This window comes from Pygocentrus nattereri, chromosome 8 (genome assembly GCF_015220715.1).
Source record: "Pygocentrus nattereri isolate fPygNat1 chromosome 8, fPygNat1.pri, whole genome shotgun sequence".
NCBI lineage: Eukaryota > Metazoa > Chordata > Actinopteri > Characiformes > Serrasalmidae > Pygocentrus > Pygocentrus nattereri.
The window spans coordinates 888,280-912,474 of NC_051218.1; the positions used below are offsets into that span (position 1 = coordinate 888,280).

A 24,195-nucleotide genomic window follows, 5' to 3' on the forward strand; every position below is an offset into this window, starting at 1 on the left:
ATGCAAAACGGAGGGCTAAGGGCTCAGTGGAAGGGGCGAGGGGTGAAATGAGATTGGGCCTAAGTCTCTGTTAATTCTTGGCTGCAGTAGCCTTGAAACTCCAGTTCAAAACTAAAGCAAACTCCAGACACACAACACATCTTGGCTAAATTGCTGAAAGGGTTTTTGGCTGAACCATCGCTTTAAGTCTTCTCTTAACTCTCTTATTGCACAGGAGGGATATTTATAATCTTCTGAGAATAGTATAGTGAGGATGTGATTTCCGGGCACAGAGGGCCGTTCACACTTTGCATCAACATGCCTTTTCGGTGATGAGATGACTTCGATTTACACATTGTGGTCTGATTATGATCACCTCACTCAGTCCACTTTCGGAGGTGATGCAGATCTTGGCCACGTTCGAGACGAGTATAAATGGAATGCGTTTTCTGTGTCGGCGTACGGTTACATAAGTCTTAAATTCTCTTAAAAGTTCAATTCAAGTTTATTTGTTTAGCGCTTTTTACAACGATGTTACAAAGCATCTTTACAGAAGTCTGAAAACAAACAGTTACAGCATAGATCCCCCAGTGAGGAAGCCTGAGGCGGCAGGGGGCGAGGAAAAACTCCCTCAGACTGGAGGAAGAAACCTTGGGAGGAACCAAGACTCAGAAGGGGAGACCCGTCCTCCTCTGGTCAGACAGTGTTTACAGTTCAATAAGCTGAAGACCAAATAGAAGCTGAGAGGATCTCTGTTTGAAGACTGGATGGTGAAGCTTTAGAAACTGCGCTGGTAGAGTCGGCCTCTGACTGAGTCGGCCTCTGACTGAGTCGGCCTCTGACTGAGTCGGCCTCTGACTGAGTCGGCCTCTGACTGAGTCGGCCTCTGACTGAGTCGGCCTCTGACTGAGTCGGCCTCTGGATGGCACAGTGATGTAACTGAGGGTGTTGCAGCTCAAATGAACAGGAGAGCAGGTTGATGATGGTGAGGAGGCCCTGATGGTCAGTCTTCAGCAGGATGGGAGGGCAGTGATTATCTCAGGAAGAGTAAAGAGACTAAATGAGTTCTGCTCAGGAGTTTGACTGTTATGAATATGATCTCCCCAGAGTGTGGCCGGTGACTCCGGCAGATCTAACTATAACAGCGTAAACTAAAGGGAGAGAACCAGAAGGGAACATAGATATGAGAGAACCCTGAGGATCCCCCCACTCCCACCATCAACAAACCTCTGTGGTCGTGTGAAGTGGTGGGTCAACAGCACCAACATCTCAGTTTACCATAAGCCTCTTCCCTTGGACAGTAGTTGCGCTGGCCACTGCAGACATCACAGCATCTGCGAGACAGAGCCCTGTCCTCTGCTGCCGCTGCCGTTTTAAACGCTTGTTTTTGATACTTGACCCTGGCAGTAAATATGTTCATGGCAACCTTTAAAAATGCTAAGAGGTTTCAGAAATGGGGAGACTCAAATTTTTAAGATCAGTCTTTTACAGAATTTTCTGTCTCTTTGCCCTGAGGGTGCGCACATTAGATAGGAAGGCAAAAAGAGCGTGTAGTGATGGGTTTTGGCTTTGAAGCTCACTTAAAACCTCAAATATCACTGAGATACAAACAAAGCTCAACTGGACCTAAACTGAGATGATTGTGGTTAATCATCTCTTCCATTTTTGAAATCTCTTAGCGTTTTAAAAGTTATGCGGTGAACAATTTTACTGCCAGGATCTTCTACTCAGCGTAGTCTTTTGTTGTCTGTCTTCATTTTTTTTTACCCGTGTTTGTATGACTTGTATTGTTAACTGTTTCCGCACTATTTTTGTTTATGTATGATTTTGTCTACTGGACCCCAGGAAAAATAGTGGCTACCACAATAGCAGCTAATGGGGATCCTAAAAATAAACAAAATAAATAAATACAACGGAGATGTCACAGCGAGAGCCCACCAAACATTTTACTACAACCTCTTTTAAAACGTACCGTTCTGAAAATCGTGAAATGGAGTGCTTTAAATCATAAAAATCAGAGGTTTTAAAATATTAAAGCGCCTTCAATTCAATTAATTTAGAGAGACAATTTAATGCTAAAGACAATACCAGACCACCTGCTCCGTCAACTGCTTCCAACCTGACTAATCGTTTCAGATTATCAGATCAAGGGGCAAATCAGCTACATTTGGGCTAAAAGTCACATTTAGTGTAGACCCAGCTTAACAGAGAAACCATGTTTACCATTGGTTACCACAGTAAAGATCATCAAAATCTGAGATTCTCGCAGGGACGGCCTGCTACTAGTCCACATTAGTACCTAATAAGTTGGCATCTATGTGCTACAATAATGTCTGTCTGCAGACGCACCCTTCTCTCTCAGGGTAATGTTTTATTGCGTATGATTTTACTACGAAACACGAGCCTTAACACGCCTTAATTATGACGAGTCTGAGAGAACGTAGCTAGGCCAACTGTAATGGCTGAAGTAAGAAAGGACATTCCTCTTTTCTCAGTGTTGCCTCAGTAGGCCAGCATGTTCCACATCATCTACAGGCTAGACAGTAATTTACATTGTATGAATGTCTCTCATTCTGAAGAACCCTTTCACGAGGCATAGAACCCTTTAATCATTCAAACCGTTTCTTTACTGAAGAAGCATCTTTTGTAGAGTGTACTGATTTATCCCACACGTTTATAAAGATCCCCGAGTCTGGTTTGTGAAAATAAGCGTACTGCGCTGTTGATCCATTATTTAGATATTTAGATATGAAAAAAAAAATTTTTTAGTGATCATCATTCAGAACATAAACGGTATGTGGAGAAACGAATCCAGTGGTCTTTCTGGAAGCTAAATACTTTCCAAATGGTAACGTCTTCCTCTCCGGCCTCACTGGAGCCTTTTGGCTGTGCTTCTCTGAGTCGTTACATGTGCAGACTTCAATGCTTGCGACTGTAATCTTAACGCCTCAACTTCTGTCAATTACACCCAAAATTGCAGTTTTGGTGAAAAGTAAATCCAGATATGATCCGGACGTTGAATCACACGTTAAACAAGTTCAGTCAGACATTTCTTCGGTCTGCGTTGCCTTTGTAGAAACGAAATAGCACCTTTTTCTTTCACAAAGACCAACTGCATTTGAAAAGAAAGTCCATGCTGGTCATCACCACCACTATCATAGGACCAAAAAAGAAAAATAAAGGCTGCCTGCATGCAGATAGAAATCTGTCTTTCACAGGAGGGGAAAGGCTGAGAAGGAAAACAAAGAGGAAGGTCTTTTTAAGCATCATTTTGGGCCTCCGTGGGACGTTTAAACATGACAGGCTGAAGCATTGCGCCCTGCAGCGTTCTCAGATGCAGCGTGTCTGTGCCTGTGCTCTGTTTGAGGTCGACCTTGAAGCAAAGCCTATAAACTGCTGCTCTCATTGATGGAGACAGATTGCAAAATTATGACTTTCCTCTAAGCATGGCTTTACTGTTTGAATGGGCCAGCTAGGCACTGCAGGCCTTTCCTGTTGACTTTAGGGTTGCCAAACATGTCGTGTTAATTCTGAGTGTTGAAATAAATCATTCTGAAATGTCAGATGCTATCTGTCGGTGCACTGTAGTTTATTTTTTGTTTAATAGAATAAATCACTGCCACGTTATTCTAAGACGCCGGGGACGTTTTTAAGATTTCTTTTTCTCTCTCTTTTATATATTTATTTCACTTGTTGGTCTGTTTAAGGGCTTCCTGTCTCATCATGCCTCTTTCCCTCATTCATTCTTTTTCAGAGAAAGCTAAGAAGGACAGTCCGCTTCCTCAGAGAAGTGATGAGCAGAAAGAAAAGAGACCGGCTGTGGAGCCACTTGAGCAGGACCGACCCTCAAAGAAAGGTCAGCGGGTTCAAAGAGGTGGTGAGTACAGCTGTAGTCATGAAAGGAGGAAATAAGTGCTGTGGCACGGTAAAGCCAGAATTAACCTATTTCATCGGCATGGCTGAATATTCCAAGACCGCAGGTCAGCCGCTTGTTTTCCTAGAATAGAAGATTAGGGAAACCATTTGAACCCAATGAAGAGGCCCATATTAATACCACTGGCAGCCAGCCCAGGAGAAGCCCAAAACCTATTGACATATGTGTGTCAGGTCATTGTTGATGCTTATACAGTTATATCTTTTGTCTGGTCATCTCTGGAATTGGTCCTCTGGCCTCTAGACTGTCTGTAAAATCCCCTTACCCTCTTTTCAGCTGTGCAAACTAAACACAAGAGCTTTGAAATGGAACACAGCCCACATTTTCTTGTTCAGTTTAGCAGATTGCTGGTGTAAGATATGGCCAGCTTTGAAGTCCCTTCATGTAGTTGGCGTAGAGCTGTGTCCTCCTGCACGTAGTGCACTCCACTCTCTGTGGAGAGCATGCTGGCACCATCTGTGTAAATGTGAAGCAGCGATAACATAGACTGTTTACAGAGGTGTGTGTGTGTGTGTGTGTGTGTGTGTGTGTGTGTGTGTGTGTGTGTGTGTGTGTGTGTGTGTGTGTGGAACAACACACTACAGTGTATCTGCAGTTCACTAGTGCTGCTGTAACACCTCCTGCTCTGTTGTGGCTCCACAGCAGAATGGATGAATGGTCTTAAACCCTGGAAGGAATGCACAACTGCTAATTCAAGCTCATGAACAGGCGAAGAGAAAGATACTAGGACTTTATCACACACTGAGCCTAATTTACAGCCAAAGTGGTAAAATGGGCATAAGATATTGAGGCTCCTGAGGTGCTTTGATTTTTGTTGAAAGGACAAAATAACTCTTCCTAACATTTGGCTTGGAAAACCTGACCTAGAGCGTTAAGAGCATATCTGAAGGTTGCATGTTCTTGTCTGAAACTTTGGTGCGGACATTTCAAAGCCTAATTTGTGTTTGTTAACCAGTAGAGGCGAGAGTCTTCTTTGCATGTTTCCCTTCTAGGCCTGTAGCAGTTTTTGTATAATTGCTTAATCATAATTTTTTGAGGTGTATGCAGTTTTATTTTACACCCCTCCACAGTATGGTTAGCACCTATTGTGCCTTTAGAGGGCAGCGGTGAGTGATGTCCATTTATTTGGTATCAGTTTGGAGTCCTGATGGCCAAGAAGATATCAGGGGTACACTGTTGAAATTGGCCAAGATCAAATTCTGTAAGTTATTTAGTTTTTTGGGCAGATCAGCTAAAAGTTCATGATTCTGAAATATCTGCTGTCTTTCCAGAGGTTGAAGGGTCAGGAGGTAAGAATGTGTTTGCGCGGATTCTGAGAGCAGCACAGCGCTACCTAACAGACGCAGCTAAGCAGAGCACAGCGGCCACGGTAAGACCCTGAGTTTACTCTTATAACGTGATTTCAGGAATTCATTATGCAGGGTTTTTGGAATTGTTGTTTATTTACCATTCTTTCGTCCCAACCCTGCTCACAAAGTAGTAAAGAATGTAGTGGGACAGGGCCGTCTTGCTGATTTGAATTAAATCAGTTTCTAAGTTACAAACTATTTTTACAGTGTAAAATACAGTCACAGTCAAAAGGTGTCTGGCCAAACGTAAATTTACAGTGTAAACAGGGGGGGGGGGGGGGGGGGGGGGGGATTTAGAATCATAATACAAGTTAGACATTATGATGTTCTGGACCTTTTCCTGAGGAAATTTCCTTTGACCGGAAGTTTGATTAAAGACCTCTGCTGCAGAGGATGTGTTTGTACTTGTTCTCGGAAACAATCAACACAACATGTAATTTGACCGGGTTGTTAACATTTTCATGTGACTGAAATTAGACGGCTGTCTTATAGGCCAAGACTTCTCCTCCTGCCAAAAGCAGCCCGGCTGTGTCCCGCCAGCCTAAGAAGAGGACCTCGGCCTCCTTTACGCAGGCGCAGGTACTGCCCCAGTTATGTTGTGTAACTGAAGCAGACGTATTGCTTCATTACAAAAATGCTAGACCAGGAATTTATATTATGGAGCATCACAAAAATGGTGGTGTCGTATGTTAGAATGGGTGGCAGTGTGTTCAGTACAATAAATGTATGTTAAATTTACTACCTTCAGTAATTTGAACCTGAACCTGAGAGGAATCACTGAAGCTTTCGGATAAGATGTTTTCCAGCTCGTGTTCATGGAGAGGGTGTATCTGCAATCTGTCAGTATGCAGTTGTCAAACTAATGAAAAACTAAGACCTTTTGAGCTACATGACTGTGGATATTATTACCGTCTAGGCTATAGTTGGTTTTCTTTCAACCGAAATGGGTCACATTGTAACTCCAGGGGGCTGTTTTGGCAGTGCTGTACTGGGATTGAGAGCACACAGTGTGTTCACACAGCCTTTCAGAGTGTAGCAGCGGTCCCGCGTATCTATGTCCCAACTGGAGACGTTATTAATAGTAGAAGGGCCCAGATTCTGCATGTCTTTTGTAGGCCTTAGGGATGCATAGAAATAGTGGCGCTTTGTGTTCAGCCAAAAGAGACGTTGACAAAACAAAACACTTCATCATCAGATCATTTGAATGACAATGGAAACGAGGGATTAAAAGCGCTGTTTCCGTCTCCTGTGCCAGTCCGAACAGATGCATTCAAACAGTTTGAGCTGCAGCAGATAAACAGTGGAAAAACCTTTCACTGGTTTGGGTGCTTCTGTGAAGGCGCTGGACAAGCAAAGTGTAATCTCTTTTTCTCTGTATATGCTGTCAGTAGTCAGTACGACGCTCAAGAACCTGTCGCACGTCATCCTGATTCACACACAGAGTAACAGAAAACAACAGTAGCAAAAAGAAAAGTGTAAAACTTGCCAGAATTCATGTCTTGTCAAACTGGGCAGTCGGGACTTTTTGAATTTCGTGGCACATTTTGTAGCCTACATACTGTAATGATTTCATTACATTTAAAAAGAGGTTTTTTAATAATCAGCTCAGTTTTGTCCTGTTGGAAGCAAATTTGTCCATAATAAAATATTTTCTTTATTGCCTTGATAGATTTTTTGTTCAGTATATTTATTCAGCAGCTTAATTTTTTTTTTGTTTGTTTCTGTTTTTAGCCAGGAGTTTTCAACAAACAAATAAATAAACAAATAAATGCACGCGCACACACACACACACACACACACACACACACACACACACACACACACACTCATACATACATACGTCATTGACCCCCCAAGGAAATGTAGCAGCCAGTAGCCGCTATAACCTGAGACGAAAAAGGCAAGTCAGTAACAGCACAGAATGACCATACTGAGTAAATATGTGCATATATTGGTATATATAATATTTTAATTCATATGAAATATTATATATAACGTACACAATATTTTAATTCCCCTGGAGGTTACTTGCAGTGTTTTGTGGGTTATTTTTTTGTGTGTGTAGCCGATACAGAAGCTCACGTCGCATGTCGACTGACTTGCAACTTCGAAATTTTGAAATTGAAAACATTAGCAGAGCTTAGAAATGTTAGCCTTAATGCAGTAAATGAATAAAATCACGTTTCCAGCCTTGTGTGCGACTTTACCGGTCAGTTTTGCTGCGGTCAGCTAGTTAGGCTACTGGCTGCTATATTTCCTTGGGGGTCAATGACGTATGTATGTATGAATGTGTGCGTGTGCGTGTGCGTGCGTGTGTGCGTGCGTGTGTGTGTGTGTGTGTGCGTGTGTGTGTGCGTGCGTGTGTGTGTGTGCGCGTGCGTGCGTGCGTGCATTTGTTTGTTTTATTTATTTATTTGTTTATTGAAAACTCCTGGCTAAAAACAGAAACCAAAAAAAAAAAAATGAAAGTTTTATTTAAGCTGCTGAATAAATATACTGAAGAAAAAATAACTACATTTGCTGTGTAGAGCTGCAGGCTTGTTATTTAAAGCCATGTTGAACTCGACAGGCGTTTACGAGGGGTTCACTGTTGTACGATGCAGCACCTACAGCTAAAAACAAGACTAAACTCGGATGACATCACAACCACGTTAAATCCAAAGTGGGCTGTTTGAAGCTTAATATCCATAAATAGGCTGTAGATGGTTTTGGAGTAGGCGGCATGTTTTGAAACCTTAACAGTGTTGAGCTTTCAAAGGATACAAGGAATATCATGTTTTCCATGATATTGGACATGTAGTGTGTGACATCTGTAGCCTGTAAGTGGGACTGACCCTGAATGATGTGTTTGTTTTTTGTTTTTTCAGAGGAGGAGGAGCCAAAAGAGGCAATCTCAGAATGCAGCGGTGGGCACTGACGGAAACGGACCATTCCCGCATCAGGATACTGATGGAGGCACAGCTGAGGACAGGTGAGAGAGTGAAAGCTGCAGAGATGAACCAGAACGTTGGAACAAATTGCGTTTTAAAGGACCACTTCTGTTAATGAAGGTATTTTTGGTGCAGCCACGTCATAATCATTAATATCTGTACATTGCCGCAAGCATCACAACAGAACTCCTCCACACTAATTGGGCTTTAGTGCACTTTACCTCTGTTGGCCATTAATCAAGTTTGTTTTTGATGCTGATTCAGCGGGAGTCACTATGATTTGTGGAATTCGTAGTGCCTGCAGCAGCCGCACATTCGAGTCAGACTCTGGGAACCTGCTTCAGATCTCGAAGCGGAATACCCGTCCCCCATGCTGAACAGTGGCTTTGTGCTGGAAAATCGAGTTTGCGAACGCCACCTGTTTTAAGTGTTTGTCCCGCAGCACTCGAAAGGTTTCGTAACAGAACACATCTTCGGAAAGAGGCTCAAGCAGAGGTTGATGATGCATCTCCTGAATGTGTTTTGATTCATAGCTGTGCTGGGTGGTGTCAGTGTTCTCATGCTTTGATATGGATTTATGTCTGAACTCTATGTGTCGTATGAAAATAGAGTGTACAGCTGAACAGAGGCTGAACTGAAGCGTGATGTGGAATATCGAAGAGGTGTAACGAAGTAAACATTACGTGTGTAGCATAGCATGGATTTGGAAACGGTCACACTTTGGGTGGACAACAGGTGAAGTGGGATAAAACTGCTCTTTCAGTGACCGTGGCCAATCAAATGGAGCAAATGTATCACAAATAATTACCACGAGGGTGCATATTATTCAGCGTTTTGTTAATTGGTGCACCTTCAGAGGGAAATGGTGAGTAATAAGTTTGTTTTTCTCAGCTTGAGATGTGCCTTTTATTAGTACCAACAGCTGGAATGCAAGATACACTATCTGGCCAAAAGTATGTGGACACCCAATTATTGATTAGATATTTCAGCTACACTCATTGCTAACAGGTGTATTAAATCCAGCCGTGCAGTCTCCATAGACAGACCCTGACAGAAGAATGGTGTTATACTGAACAGATCAGTAGCTTAGGATGTCACCTTTGCCAGAAGTCAGTTTATGAAATTTTTGCCCTGCTAGATCTGTCCCGGTCAACTGTAAGTGCTGTTGTTGTGAAATGGAAGCGTCTAAGAGCAAAAAAAGCTCAGCCACAAAACTCACAGAATGTGCCTGCCAAGTGCTGAAGTGCGTACCATGTAAAAATGATGGTTAAAAAAGCAGGTAAACATCACTCCCTGCAAAGTTCCCGCTCTAAGTATCGGGAGCTTCATCAAATGGATTTCCATGGTGGAGCAGCTGAACACAAGCCTAATATCCTATGCGCAAATGCAAATATCAGCTGGAGTGGTGTAAGGTATGCTGCTATTGGACTCTCCAGAAGTTGACATGTTCTCTGGAGTGATGAATCACATTTACTGTCTGATGGACAAATCTGGGTTTGGTGGATGTCAGGAGAACACAACCTACCGGAATACATAAAGCCAAGAGTAAAGTTTGGTGGAGGAGGCATAATGGTCTGGGGCTCTTTTCACGGTGAACTGAAGGGTAATGTTAATTATACAGCATACAAAGAAATGCTTCCAGCTTTGTTGCAACAGTTTGGGCAAGGCCCTGTCCTGCACCAGCATAACTGTGCCATTCTGCACAAAGCGTGGTTAAAGACTTGGCCTGGCCAGTTTGGTGTGGAGGAATTCCAGTGGCCTGCGCAGAGCCCTGACCTCAACCCCACTCAACTCCTTTGGGATGAATTGGAATGTTGATAATGAGCCAGGCCTTCTTCACCAGCATCCGTGTCTAACCTCACAAATGTTCTTTTGACTGAATGGGCCAAAATCTTGTCGAAAGCCTTCCCAAAGAAGTAGATGCTGTTAGAACAAAGGAAGGGCAACTCCATGTTAATGACCTTGGTCTTGGGATGGGATGTCAGTCATATAGGTGCAATGGTCATGTGTCCACATACTTTTGGCCATATACTGTAGCCGTTCAGCTCATTTAGCTTCTTTGGCCTTGTGCTTTATTAGTTGCAACCAACAACAAAAACAACAAATTAAATTGTTAATCACAGTTATTTATACCGCAAGCTAAAACTTCATGATTGTGACAGGCTTTAACGTGTATGAGGAGACATCAAGCGAAGGTCCTGTTTTTTTTTTGTTTTTTGTTTTTTGTTTTTTTTTTACTTGCAAAATGTAAAAATAAACAACTCCTAGTTCATAAAACTGCAGAAAAGATTATATAAAATTGTTTAATTTTAACAGATTGGGTTAAAAGTACTTGAGTCCCACATTTGCTGTATTGCTTTGTATTGAATGAATTGTTAAAGAAGTTAATGCATTAATTCATAAAAAAAAACAAATATTAAAATAAACAAGTAGGAACAAATTTCAGTTCCAGATTTCCGCAGAAATGTAATAAAATAAAAGGGCGTGAAGGCACCTGTCTGTTATTTGCTCTGCAGTTCTGCTCTGGTGACCATGAAAAGGGTTTTTTGTCTTTAAAATCATTCCAGGTAGTTCTGCTGTTTCCAGCTAAGTCCTTTGTGAGGACGATGCCGTGAGTCTTTAAAATGCTCAGTGAATACTTGAATTTGGATCGGGCTGCTTCTGTCCGCCTCTCAGAGGTAGCAGGTATCAGTAAAGGGGACTGGCCGCATACCGGTCATTTTCCACCACTGCCGTATTAGTGCCGAGTGGCTGAAATCATCCCAGCAGGCCGGGGGTCACCGGCGGTCAGCATGTGGATTATCCTCATTAGACAAGATGAGGAAATGACTTGGCCGTGTGCGAGAGCAGCGTGTTTGGGTTTTCATCGCTGAGGGTCAGTCCTGAGCTGCCCGAGGGTCCGCGGATTTTACCCACTGAGCAAACACTGATGAGGGTCTGTCTGGTGCTAACAAAAGTTTTCAGCAGGGATCAAGTGGCATTAAGGCTGGAACACAGCCACTGTTGAGGAAAGTTAGTGTGTGGTGTTTTTCTCTGGAGGAATTTGGGGATTTTTCAGAATTAGGGTGATCACTATCCGACTATATTAGTAATCAATTTAACTACTAATTACTTTGGGGATTGAGTAATCAGTATTTTAAAAAGGCACAAAAATAAAAATGGACATAATGAAAAATTATGACTGGGTATTAAATTCAGTACTTTTATGGTATCAGCTGAATTTAATAATACAGAGTTTCAGAAAATTTGTTCAGTGCAAAATCTCAGTTTAAATGAAATAAAATTTTAAGTCTGGATTAAATTAAATCTACAGTTTACAAATTACAGTTATTAGTTATTACAGTTTTTAAAGTCTGAATCCTAAATTCTGTGCCCCATTGATTGCAGTGCAGTCTGGTGCGCGATGTGACTTGATTCAGTATTTTTTGTATTATTAGGTTACAAAGCAAGTATTGTTCAGGAATTGGTAGCAAATTTCAGGTATTTTATTTTAAGAGTTATAGAGTATAAAATGTTAATGCGGTACTTTTCTTAAATTTTCTAAAATGAAAACAGGAAAAATAGTGATATTAAACCTGTTATACTATAATGAAACATTTTAACGCTGTATCTGTGTAGTGGATACGTTTGATAGGAGGAAGCTGCAGTTGATGTGGGATGATGAAACAAAGTAATATGTACAGTAATTTTATCTCGAGTGTGTTATTAAACCCTAAATCCCCTTTAGCTGTGGTAACATCACTGTAATGATATATATATATAGCTTACCATATAGCTTATAGCTATTATATAACAGCAGAATAATTTCTTATTAATAATAATCGACATACACAATGATTCCATCAAGAAATGTAGTTTCTTTAGCGTGTGTGATTGTTGCCAGCTGTTCAATTGGCCCTCATTACATGTTGCAGTGGTTTTATTAACTTATAATAAACACGTGATTATGTAGCACTGTTTAATGAATAAACCTCTGCATTATACATACATTTACTCACCAAATTATCACAGTGATGGCAATACTAATTTCTATTAGCGCCTCCATGAGACGCCCAGTCTTATTTAACCCAAAGCAAGGCGGTGTTGTACATCCCACTTCTCCCGGTGGGGCTGAGTTTTGAATGGCTCACTGCTCCCTGTGTAGGAATTAATCCTGGCTCCTGCTCTCAGGTTTTAGGACCAGAATCAGCCGTTTTATAGAGTCACGTTGTGGACAGTTTTTGCCATAAAGCATTACACCAGTTTAATGCAGGAAGTTTTACTGTTTGAAAACTAAAAGGATGCACAGCGATGTCAGAATCATATTAATATCAGAAGATAATTGAAAATCTAACTTGACAGACGTTTATATTTGACTGTTGTTGTTTGTTGATATTCAGTTTACTCTGGAAAAGTTTAAGTGACCCTTATTAGTCCCACAAACGGGGAAATCCCACCTCCACATTTAACCCGTCCGTGAAGTGAAACACCACATACACACTAGTGAACACACACTAGGGGGCAGTGAGCACACTTGCCCGGAGCGGTGGGCAGCCCTATCCACAGGGCCCGGGGAGCAGTTGGGGGTTAGGCGTCTTGCCCAAGGACACCTCAGTCATGGACTGTTGTCTCAGAGGGTCGAACTGGCGACCTTCCGGTCACAGGGCCAGTTCCCTGACCTCCAACCAACAACTACCATGAAGGTGAATGTTTACATTCTGATGCTGGGCTGCTGCGCTAAAATATCTGCATTATTATTTTGCTGCATTTGTAACTCTATGCAAATAAATTATATATTTGTCAGTGTAGATAGATCTTGTCCCAGTTTTCCCACTTTATCAGTTCAGAAAGTATGTAAATATCTGAGCATCGACTGATGAAACTTCAACAAAAAAAGCAAAACAAAGTGACCAACGTCGGTTCACGTGTCGGTGCATCTCCAAAAACATTTGTGTACCTTATATATGATGGAAATGCTTTCACGAGATCAGCCTCGTCCAGAGGTTTGACCGTATGCTTTCACGCCTGTGATTTGTTGGAAAACGTCTGTCTGTAGCCAAATTTCCGAAATATTTCCGAAGTAGTTGAAAGGCAAGCTGGAGGTTCAGTGGAACGAGCATCAATGGTTAACTGGTTTCTGTGTCGCCGATGGCGACTGTTTATTTGTTTTATTTTCGTCTGTTGTATTTGTTGCACGACAGGTTTTGTGCGCTGATCCTCAGTTCGCTACATTCTGCTGGTAAATTCTATGGAAACGTGATACTCCCTGGAGCGGAGAGCTGTGTGTGGTCATATCTCTCATCTCATCAGGTCTGCAGGTGCTTCCTCCCCACAGCTCACTGATGTGCTGATAAATCAGGCCTCTCTGACGTTCGACACTTCATCAGTGTTAATACTCTGTGTGTTTCTGTGCTATTTCCGTCTCCCGTGTTTGGTAATCCGGTATTTCCATCCTCTGTGTAGCCGAGTCTAAACTTCTGAGTGGAGCTGAGAGGAATCTGACTCTGTTTGACCTGCAGGGCTGTGACAATAAGGGCTAATATGGTTTCTGTGGAATTTAAACTACTACTAGCTCCTTTTCTGTTCTGTTCTAGCACATTCCATGGCAGTGGCTTTCTTTGAAATGCATGATACAGTCATATGTAAAAGTTTTGGCACCCCGGTCAATGTTTTGTTGATTTTCTTTCTTTTTTTTTTTTTTTTTTTTTTTTTTTTTTGGTCAGACTATTTTGAGTGGTCCTTTTAGATGAAGCAAGCACTCAACAGACTCTCACTAACATGTCAACAACATATGAGGGTTAGGTTTAGGTGTTGGGGAAGGTTATTAAGGTAGTAATAAAGCATTAACAACACATCTACTTAATGTTTAATGTAAGTAATGTATCAACAGAACATCTGAAAGTTATTTACTTCAATGTATTCAGATGCTGCACTACTGCTACTTCACTGATATGTTGTTATGTTCCTGATATCTGTTAAGTTTATTATATAAATAGAAATGACCACTCAAAATAGTGTTACTGGTTATTTTTCTGGTTTTAAATACATTAAAACACCATCTAGAAAAAAACACCTCTGCACATTTTCATGCACAATCAATGTGCGCTAAATTCAGTCTTTGGGAAAAATAAAAGCACAAAATGTGGCCTGTGGAAAAACGTTGTGGAACGCTTTGTATTTAATTTTTTCTCCATATATTAAACGCAGTACACCGTGCATAACAAATGGCGTTTTTAAGCTTCTTCTCTGTCACGGGCGTGTTAAGATATTTTTACTTAGACAATCTGGGGTGTCAACAAAACTTTGCGTACAGCTGAAAATCTGCTATTTATCTTTTGTTGTTTTTGTAATAAAAAGGTAATAACTTGTTTATGTAGGTTTATACAAATGTACCAAAAACTGTACAATTTCAGAAATGTGTGGACCACATTTTAACACCGTGTACAAAAGGTGCCTTAAAAGAGTTGGTGAATTAATTTTGACCACTGAGCATCTACAAAAATCACAAATGACAAACAGAGTTTGAAAAAGTGACGAATGATTAAAGGGGTGCAGAATGATGGCAGGATCGTATCGGTATTGCCGGATAAACGGTAGAATCGCACAGCTTTACATATGACATGCAAAACTAACTGGACATGGGTTCTCCTCAACAGCTCCCTGGCGCCTTTGAGGAGGCTGAGGTCAGGGCCGGTGGGCAGAGTGGCCCGCAGACGCAGCGGTGTCCAGTCCAGTCAGGGTAGGTCCCTCCTGCTCCGGCGGAGCAGCGCACAGTCCCAGAAACCCTCCAGCGCAGCACAAGCCCCTGCCCCAGCCTCAGCTTTGTCCCGGGACCCAAACCAGGCCAGTGTGGAGCCTCGGGAATCCCCACAGAGGTAAGAAGAGAAGTGGAGGGCTTAAGGAATTAACTGAGGTAATAGCTTACGGAAGCTTTATTTGCCAGTGTTTAGAGTAAAGTCCCTTTCAGCCTGCAGTGATGTATGCTTTATTGTTGAAGCTCCAGTCATGCTGAAGTGGGTCATGAAGGCTTTACTTGGTCATTACTGAAGGCTAAAGCGTGGAGGGTGGTCTCTTTCATCTGCCTGTTATAAACAGGCTACACTTGTTGCGCTTTGTAGAAGGTTTTAAATATTTCCTCAGTGCTTCAGTGTTGGGTTTGTAATTCAGTTAAATCGAGATGACTGTAGTCTTGGCTTGGTGAAAACTATGTTGTCATAATAATGTTTTAATTAGAGGCTTACTCCACCCACTCACCGTGATGAATCGCGTTAATGTCTCTTTCGTGGAGACATTTCCTATCCCACACAAGACCACTGCAACATAATACTGTAATGACAAGCAGGAGGCCGTCCTTTTTTCCTCCCGATTTCACTTTGTTTGGTCAAAGCCGGCTTTGATCTCCTTGAGGACTGCCAGGCGTGGATTTTTGTTGAAAGTGTCAGGGCTTCAGCACGGCTGATGTGACTCTGGACTTGCTGGGGTGCAGATGGTCTTCAGACATCAGACGGTTAGATATAATGTCGTCCTGTTTGAATAAAGGAGTGGTAAATTGGTGCTTCTGCTGGTCCAACCAGTGCGTGGCCCAAACAATAAGAAGAAAGTATGGGGTCAAAATCTGTAAGCAGTAGAAAATGAGAGTCCGGCTGTGTTCAAGCTTCAGGCTCAACTCAGGCTGTTGGCCAGACATTTTAAAGGAGTATGATGTTTGAAAATTTCGCCAGCTTGAGCTTTGATTTCAACTCATCTCTTTGATTTTACAAAATAGTTGAGGCCTGTTTAAAGGATTATTTCTTGGTTGTGGGATGTTAGAGCTGGTTTCTCTCACTCTGGCTAATGATGGCAGGTTCCTCTGAGTGCTCTGGTGTGTGAATCACGTCATTATTTTTAACCTTTTGTTTACAACATGAAGGCATGAAGTGCAGAGATGTGATATAAGATGTATAAGCAGAGATGTATAAGTGGGTGAATTTGGAGCTGGATTTCAGGCTGATGGGTGGTCACAGGTGGATGAAATCACTCTGGATGGTGAGAGATCTGAGGAGTGAATCACGTCACTCTCGTCATCCTTCGTTGGAATATGAAGGCTGAAAGCAGAGCACAGCTCTGAAAATGATGGCGAGTGCTACAACATGAATCTAATGAAACTACACTGAATATCCAGACGGGTTCTAGCGATTAAAATTCTACGCTAAATTCTACGCTAAAAAGAAAAAAACCTCATAAATATTTGGAGCAAAAAGGTGGTCAGTACAAACATAGTCACATTGGGGCAGTCGTGGGCTGGAGGTTAGGGATCCAGCCTCGTGACCGGAAAGGTCGGCGGTTTGATCCCCAGAGCCGACAGCACGTGACTGAGGTGCCCTTGAGCAAGACACCTAACCCCCAACTGCTCCCCGGGCGCTGCGGATTGGGCTGCCCACCGCTCCGGGCAAGTGTGCTCACTGCCCCCTAGTGTGTGTACATTGAAAGTGAAGTATGTTTTTTCCTTCTCCTGTAAAGTTACTATATATATATAATATGAAAGAGATGATTTTCTCATTGTGGAGTTTTTTTCCTACTGAAGTGCTCCTGTCATTTCCATTGTAATGAATTTCCTCCTTGTTCTCCTGTATGCTTCAGTCCCTTCTTCCTGTCTTCAAAGGAAAAACCAAATGGTGCCCTTTTATATTCCATCTGTGGTGCGTGTACATACACACACGGATAACTGGAAAAACTCTGTGTGGAGGAAAGATGACAGAAGCCCTGCTCTCTGCGTAGTTATGTCAGCAGCATCGTAAAAAAAGGCCTTTTTAAAGCAGCCGTATCCTCGGTGGCCCTGCGAGGCCTGCTCTCTGACATTTCAATCACAGCACCCCCACCCTCGTGGAAAGAGGCAGCTCCGGCCCCGCCATGGGGCAGATGACTCACCACCAGCCTGGAAAACAAGCAGCACCTGGCCTGCTCACTTTCTGCCTTCTTCCTAGCTAATATACCGATGTGTGGGGTGAGCGTGAAACATTGCCCTGGACTCTGAAGAGGCGTCCTCCTTAAGGTTATGTCAATAGCTTGCTCTGGACATCCTGGCTTACCTCCTGAGATGGTTACTGTATCCCTTCAGTCCAGTTCTGTGGTAATAGCTGGGTTTAGAGAAAGATTCCCAATAAAAACTCAGCCTGCGTGCCAAGCACTTCATAATTGCTGGTTTGATATGTAAGTGGTCCAACTTGGTATTCCAACATTCCAAAATGTGTGTGGTCACTGCATTTAATGTAGAGAAGCAGCAAATCCCTGATTGAAAGCAACACGACTTGACTGAAGCCCTGCAGGACCCACATTAGTTTTACCTCGGAAGATATTGAGTTTAAAGGGTTGTTTTCGTTGCTTTTTTAAATGATTAAGACGTGGTTTCATGTTAATCACATTACATTAGAGAAACTTACGGGGTTTACAGTGGTGGTGATGGGACCCGGACATCTGAAGAGTTCTCTACAGTGCCTCTAATAGTTCTCTCACAGAAAGTTAATACATAAAATGGTGAAGAATCCGTCGCCTGATGTGTGATAGATTATTTTAAAAAGCTCATTCATGGCAGAGAGGTACATACAGGGCAATGCACGGCAAAGAGAACCTTTTTTAAGGGTTCAAAGATCAAATTATTCAAATTATTAATGCTACCTACAAAATCTCCGATGTGTAGGTTCACATCTGTGAGTGATTTTAATCCAGTATGAATCTGCAGTGTGTAGTTTTACAGTCTGATGGTAATAATTGTGGAGTGATTTTAATCCGGTATGAATCTGCAGTGTGTAGTTTTACAGTCTGGTGGTAATAATTGTGGAGAGATTTTAATCCAGTATGAATCTGCAGTGTGTAGTTTTACAGTCTGACTGTAATAATTGTGGAGTGATTTTAATCCAGTATGAATCTGCAGTGTGTAGTTTTACAGTCTGGTGGTAATAATTGTGGAGTGATTTTAATCCAGTATGAATCTGCAGTGTGTAGTTTTACAGTCTGACTGTAATAATTGTGGAGTGATTTTAATCCAGTATGAATCTGCAGTGTGTAGTTTTACAGTCTGACTGTAATAATTGTGGAGAGATTTTAATCCAGTATGAATCTGCAGTGTGTAGTTTTACAGTCTGGTGGTAATAATTGTGGAGTGATTTTAATCCGGTATGAATCTGCAGTGTGTAGTTTTACAGTCTGACTGTAATAATTGTGGAGTGATTTTAATCCAGTATGAATCTGCAGTGTGTGTAGTTTTACAGTCTGACTGTAATAATTGTGGAGTGATTTTAATCCAGTATGAATCTGCAGTGTGTGTAGTTTTACAGTCTGACTGTAATAATTGTGGAGAGATTTTAATCCAGTATGAATCTGCAGTGTGTGTAGTTTTACAGTCTGACTGTAATAATTGTGGAGTGATTTTAATCCAGTATGAATCTGCAGTGTGTGTAGTTTTACAGTCTGACTGTAATAATTGTGGAGTGATTTTAATCCAGTATGAATCTGCAGTGTGTGTAGTTTTACAGTCTGACTGTAATAATTGTGGAGTGATTTTAATCCAGTATGAATCTGCAGCGTGTAGTTTTACAGTCTGACTGTAATAATTGTGGAGTGATTTTAATCCAGTATGAATCTGCAGTGTGTGTAGTTTTACAGTCTGACGGTAATAATTGTGGAGTGATTTTAATCCAGTGTGAATCTGCAGTGTGTAGTTTTACAGTCTGACTGTAATAATTGTGGAGTGATTTTAATCCAGTATGAATCTGCAGTGTGTAGTTTTACAGTCTGACTGTAATAATTGTGGAGAGAGTTTAATCCAGTATGAATCTGCAGTGTGTGTAGTTTTACAGTCTGACTGTAATAATTGTGGAGTGATTTTAATCCAGTATGAATCTGCAGTGTGTAGTTTTACAGTCTGACTGTAATAATTGTGGAGTGATTTTAATCCAGTATGAATCTGCAGTGTGTAGTTTTACAGTCTGACTGTAATAATTGTGGAGTGATTTTAATCCAGTATGAATCTGCAGTGTGTAGTTTTACAGTCTGACAGTAGTAAATATGGAGTGAATGGTCTTCTGTAATCAGGTGAAGCTACGGGTCCCTCAGTAATAACAGCCCTGTTTCAATACACCTGATGGAACAGCACAACCTGCTTATTGCGTGGCCATGCAGCATGTTATTGTTATTGAGCGTGTCCTGTGGCATAATACCAACATAAAAATCCAGGCTGTGATTTTTCAGTCCAGCCTCTTTGTGGGAATTTGTGGAAATTACACAGTTCACCAGTCAGTTCCCACACATTCCATTACACAACTTCCTCTGTGTGACAGTCATCATACGTGCTGCGACAGGTTATGATCAGATTTTTTATGTAAAACAAATGTAACTTTGTTGTGGACCAAGTGGTGCAGCAAAGGGAAACTAAAGAAGTTAGAGATGTTGTTCTCCCGTCATCAGTTCCCATTGGAAATGTGGGATTTATCAGAATGCGTGTGGGTGGGATCATCACAAGTGCCTGCTGTAAAATCTCACACATATAGGCTGTTTGATGACTGAGCGCTGTCTTTTTCAGAACAGCTCACATGAAAGTAGCTCATGTTAAACTGGTGTACAGTTTAAGGCCCTGGAAGAGTAAATGGTCCATGCGGAGAGTTTAGAAAGCTTCCTCCTGTAGAATGACTAATCATTGACTTCTCTGCGTCTTTGTGGTTTTACTTGCTCGTACCTCTTGGTCCTCAGGCAGGTGAACTTCTCCGCACTTACTTTAATGGCATGAGTGTTGCAATTTCCTTAATTGTGAAATCGGCGAGTATAAATGCACAAACCCGTGCAAAAGATTAAGGCACTTAAGCAAACGGTTTAAAACCATTTATCTGGACAGTAAATGTGCTCCTGCCGGTAAAGAAACCATAAAACAGTAAATTTAAAGTAGATTTTTAAACATTTTTTAATTGTATTTAAATTGTATTTATTTGTTTATTTAAATAGTTGATACTTTTTGAACATCACACAGATTTATCCAATTTTACCACCAGCACCATTTAATTTACTGAAGTATTGATTTGGTGTTGGGTGATAATTACAATAAAAACAGTGCTGCCATGATTAGAGCTTTAGAAATAGGTAAACGAACACACTGACATACATAAAATCAGTACTTATCGCATTATTATTATTCATGTTTATTGTAATGTTAATGTTTAGTTTTTCTATAGCTTTTGAAAATACAAATGCGGAAGTGGAGATTGAAGAAAATTTATAATTGCAAATTAAATTTCGGCTCTTATGGTTTTGACAGTGGCACAGTTTGTTTGTCTAAAATGATCTTAAGCATTTCAGTTGATAGAAAAACCTTAAAGGACAATTTTATGTAAAAAACGTCCCCATTTAAAAGAGTTTGATTTGGTCTGTGAACATTCTTAAAGCTTCAAAACGTCCCGCCAGACTGTTTATGGAAACTAAATTACTAAACCAGCCTGTTTTGAATTTCTTGTTTTTATGACGTAACAAACACATTTATGTGTGTCCATCTATTTAGTCTACAGCAGTCTAGCCCTGCCCATTCACACTGAAGCGATAGGGAGAGTTTTGGCCTAGACTGCTTTTGGAATGAGGGACAGTAAAAAGCATCTAGGTGTGTGTGTGTGTGTGTGTGTGTGTGTGTGTGTGTGTGTGTGTGTGTGTGTGTGTGTGTGTGTGTGTGTGTGTGTACACACACATCCATACTTTCATACAGTTTTATGCAAGTGGCCTCAAGTCTCTCCACCAGCCTTTCTTGCTGTCTCTGTAGAGCTCGCCAACATTAATCAGAAGCACTGGCTACAGGAAGTACCTGATCTTGGGAGAGGCCTGGGAAAAAGCTTTATCCCTGCTTGCCATGTGGAGAGTGTGCTGTGGGCAGCACAGCAGTCACCCGATCTTCTCCCAGCGTTTGATGGGTCTGTGAACCTCCTTAGAGAGCAGGGAAGATTACAGCATATCTGGCAGCCCTAGAAAAGAGAGGATGTGTAGAACGCGAGCTGCTTTGTAGTAAACACCTGCGTGCCTGGACCCTCAGTGGCTCTCAAGCTGGAGCGGGGTAGCTTTTGTTGCTCGTTCAGGCGGATACCTGATGTAAGAGCATAGGGGAGCTGAGGGAAAGTGAACCTACAGCATGCCGGTCATCCTCCCCCATCTAGAGCTAAGCTGCCACAGCAAGGCTGAAAGAATAAATGTGCCATAAGCATTTAGAAAAGAAGCAGCCAGGCCCTCAACTCCAGGGAAAGGTGGCGGATCTGTTGTCCCACAGCGCTGTCCTGGAGTTGTTTTTACTTATTCGTGACGCTGCTCGTAATTTTCCAACGTTACCCTGCTGTTTGAGGTTTGTGGGGTTTTGCCGCCCCAGCTGGGATAAACCTTCAGGGATATGGTTTCACCTCAGATGCTTTGAAACCTAATTCAGCGTGAAGTTTTCAAAATGCTTTGGACCGTAATCGGAACTTGCGGGAAGGAGAGAATTCTCTGCTGTAGCATTCGCTTTTTATAATGCATATGAAAGGTCATAGAGAAGTAAGACCAAGCGCTTCACCTCTTTACCTCACTCACCTTATGAGTGGGCATCAGCTGTCGTAGGGGGAGATAGATGAAGTTGCCAGTTTATTAGGAAGATGTTAAAAGTATTAGTACTTCAGTGGCAATTTGAATTGACCGTTTGGTTTCTTTCTTTAGCAGTGGTGGTGCAGAGTTCCCAATTGGTACCACAGCCCTGTCTGACTGACGGTAAGTAAAGAACTCTATATGCACACCAGATAAACAGCCACGGCACCGCCAGCGCAGTTATTAAAACAAAGATGCAGTCAAAGCGAAAGTGACAGTACTTGGACTGATCCGCTCGCCCTGGCTCTTAAATAAAACTAACCAGCAGGGTTTTCTGAGACCTCTTTTTGACTGCGATTGACCCGATGTCATCTATTAGGAGTAAGGACATTCTGTTAGATGAGGTACTGATTTAAACAAACGATTAAAGGTTTGAAGTCCTGTTGTTCCTCTTAAAGTTTAAATAAGTTTAGTCTGTTCAGTGGTGGTTTGTTAGAAACACGTATTGCCTTTATTTTTGAGAATGTAGATCATGCTGAGTCTCAAACCAACCCAAACCAACCCAAACCAACCCAAACGTGTGATTTTTCTCCCCTATACAGTCAGACTCATTGAGCATGTCTGTTCTTGAACACTGTAAAGACAATAGACAGCATCACTATATTGGTCATTATTTCAGATGATTAATGTGCCCTCGACTTAAGGTTACAGATTCCAGTTATCGAACCAGTACTAACCAGTACCAACCAGTACTAAGAAGAATTTTTATCGGCATTTGTATCCACTACCAAAATGATGGTATCATGACCACACTCCACACTCTAGGTGCACCTATCTGTATCTGCTGTATTTGGTGATCAGATAAATAGGCTGGTTTTCTTGAACATATATTATACAAGCGAGAAAATGTGTAATTATATGCAAAATTACATAGGCATATTATTTTAAATAAAACCAAATCTGCTAATTAAAAACCGCTCATTCAATTCATAAACGAATCTGAGCCCAGTGTTGAACTGGGCCTGACACCTGATGTTTTACTGGGCAGTCACAGTTTGAATGTACAGTAGAGCAAATATGCCATACAGAGGTATGGTAAATATGCTCCATTGTGCTTTTGGTGAGTTGGTGGGTGCTGAATGAAGATTGGTGGTCTCATGGACTTTGTCCTGTTCCTGGGACGTTCTCACCACTCACACGAGGAGTGAGGAGTTTCTACCACACAGTCAGTCCACTGACCCCTGTTTCTTTAAAGAAATGTGCAGCTGCGCCCCTTCATGTCTCGGTGAGGAGCCATCTAGAGCAGCATGCAGCACTTAAACTGCCCCAACTGGCTTATGTGCTGCTATCTCGGTTCGAGATCGTTGAGATGCTTACCAGTGTGCAGATCAACACCTGGACCAAAAGCCTTTTCAGGGGAGGGACACAGCACACAGAACTGTAGTCTTAAAAGCTTAATCTTGGTCCAGAGACCAAGAAACACCTGGCTTTATTTGATTCTGCAGTTTTGTCTTGTGAATTAATGTTTCTCCTGTTTCTTCTTGGAGTCAACGTTCCGGTCTTCCTCGTCTCCTCTTGTGTAATTAGGTTTGAATTATGTACATCTCTCTCCTAGTGGAAAGACACTAATTGGTGGCTTTGTCTAACGAATGACTTCTCAGGTTTACAGTTAGCTGTAGAGAAGAAGCCGTTATTCTAACCATGTGAATTTTCAATGGACATAATTATCTTAAGGCCAGTTTAAGTGTTTAATATTGATGGCTTGTAACGACTGTTGTCAAAGTTATTGGGGCATTGTTGTGCTGGTATCGAAGGGAGGGAGAGCGCTCACAATAACCATTTTGTAGTGTTGTCTTAAAATAGTTTCAAAGAGCTCTAAATGCAGGAGTGCCCAGTCCTTGCCCTGGAGATTTACCAACCTGGAAGATTCAGATTTCCAGTATTTAGAGGCTTTTAAAGGCGTTAATTGCCTGGATCAAGTGTGTTAGACTTGAGATGGAGCCAAATTCTGCAGTGTGTTAGATCTTCAGGAGCCGGTCTGGGCACCTCCGCCTAAACGGATGCTGTGGAAAGGACCAACAGAAGGGCACTGCTGAATTTAAGTTTGCATAGTAATGTAATATAATTGTATGAATAGGCTGTAAAATGAGCTTAAGCCTGATGTCTGAGTGCTTTTCTGTAACACGGTGTTATAGCTGTGCTTTGTGTGAAATCTGCAGTGCACGGCTTCTTGGTAGCACTTAAGAGTCTTTGTGTTTGCTTTATTGGCCTAAAAAGATTAGAACCCCTGACCAAAACACGCGGCTCTGCACTGCCCTCAGGTTGAATGTAGAGTTTAGACATCTCGTGGTTCTTGGGGAATGTGTAACGGTAGAGAGGAGCTAACCAACTTACCAGCAGTTCTAATTTGCTGTTCAAGTTTTTTAAACTTTGATGACTAAATGACAAAATTCAATCTCCTCCC

General features: G+C 41.8%; 1 protein-coding gene across 2 annotated transcripts in view; it reads left to right on the top strand.

The window, feature by feature from the left end:
- si:ch211-266k8.4 (carabin) overlaps positions 1-24,195 on the top strand; it is a 79,994-nt gene that overhangs the window by 49,572 nt on the left and 6,227 nt on the right. Inside the window, exons 11-15 of one of the 2 annotated variants that reach the window (XM_037540392.1) lie at positions 3,734-3,856; positions 5,185-5,282; positions 5,755-5,841; positions 8,130-8,233; positions 14,828-15,046. In XM_037540392.1, coding sequence (XP_037396289.1) covers positions 3,734-3,856; positions 5,185-5,282; positions 5,755-5,841; positions 8,130-8,233; positions 14,828-15,046 — 631 coding nt within the window. The remainder of the gene's footprint in view (positions 1-3,733; positions 3,857-5,184; positions 5,283-5,754; positions 5,842-8,129; positions 8,234-14,827; positions 15,047-24,195) is intronic. The other variant, XM_037540393.1, reaches the window with a different exon arrangement.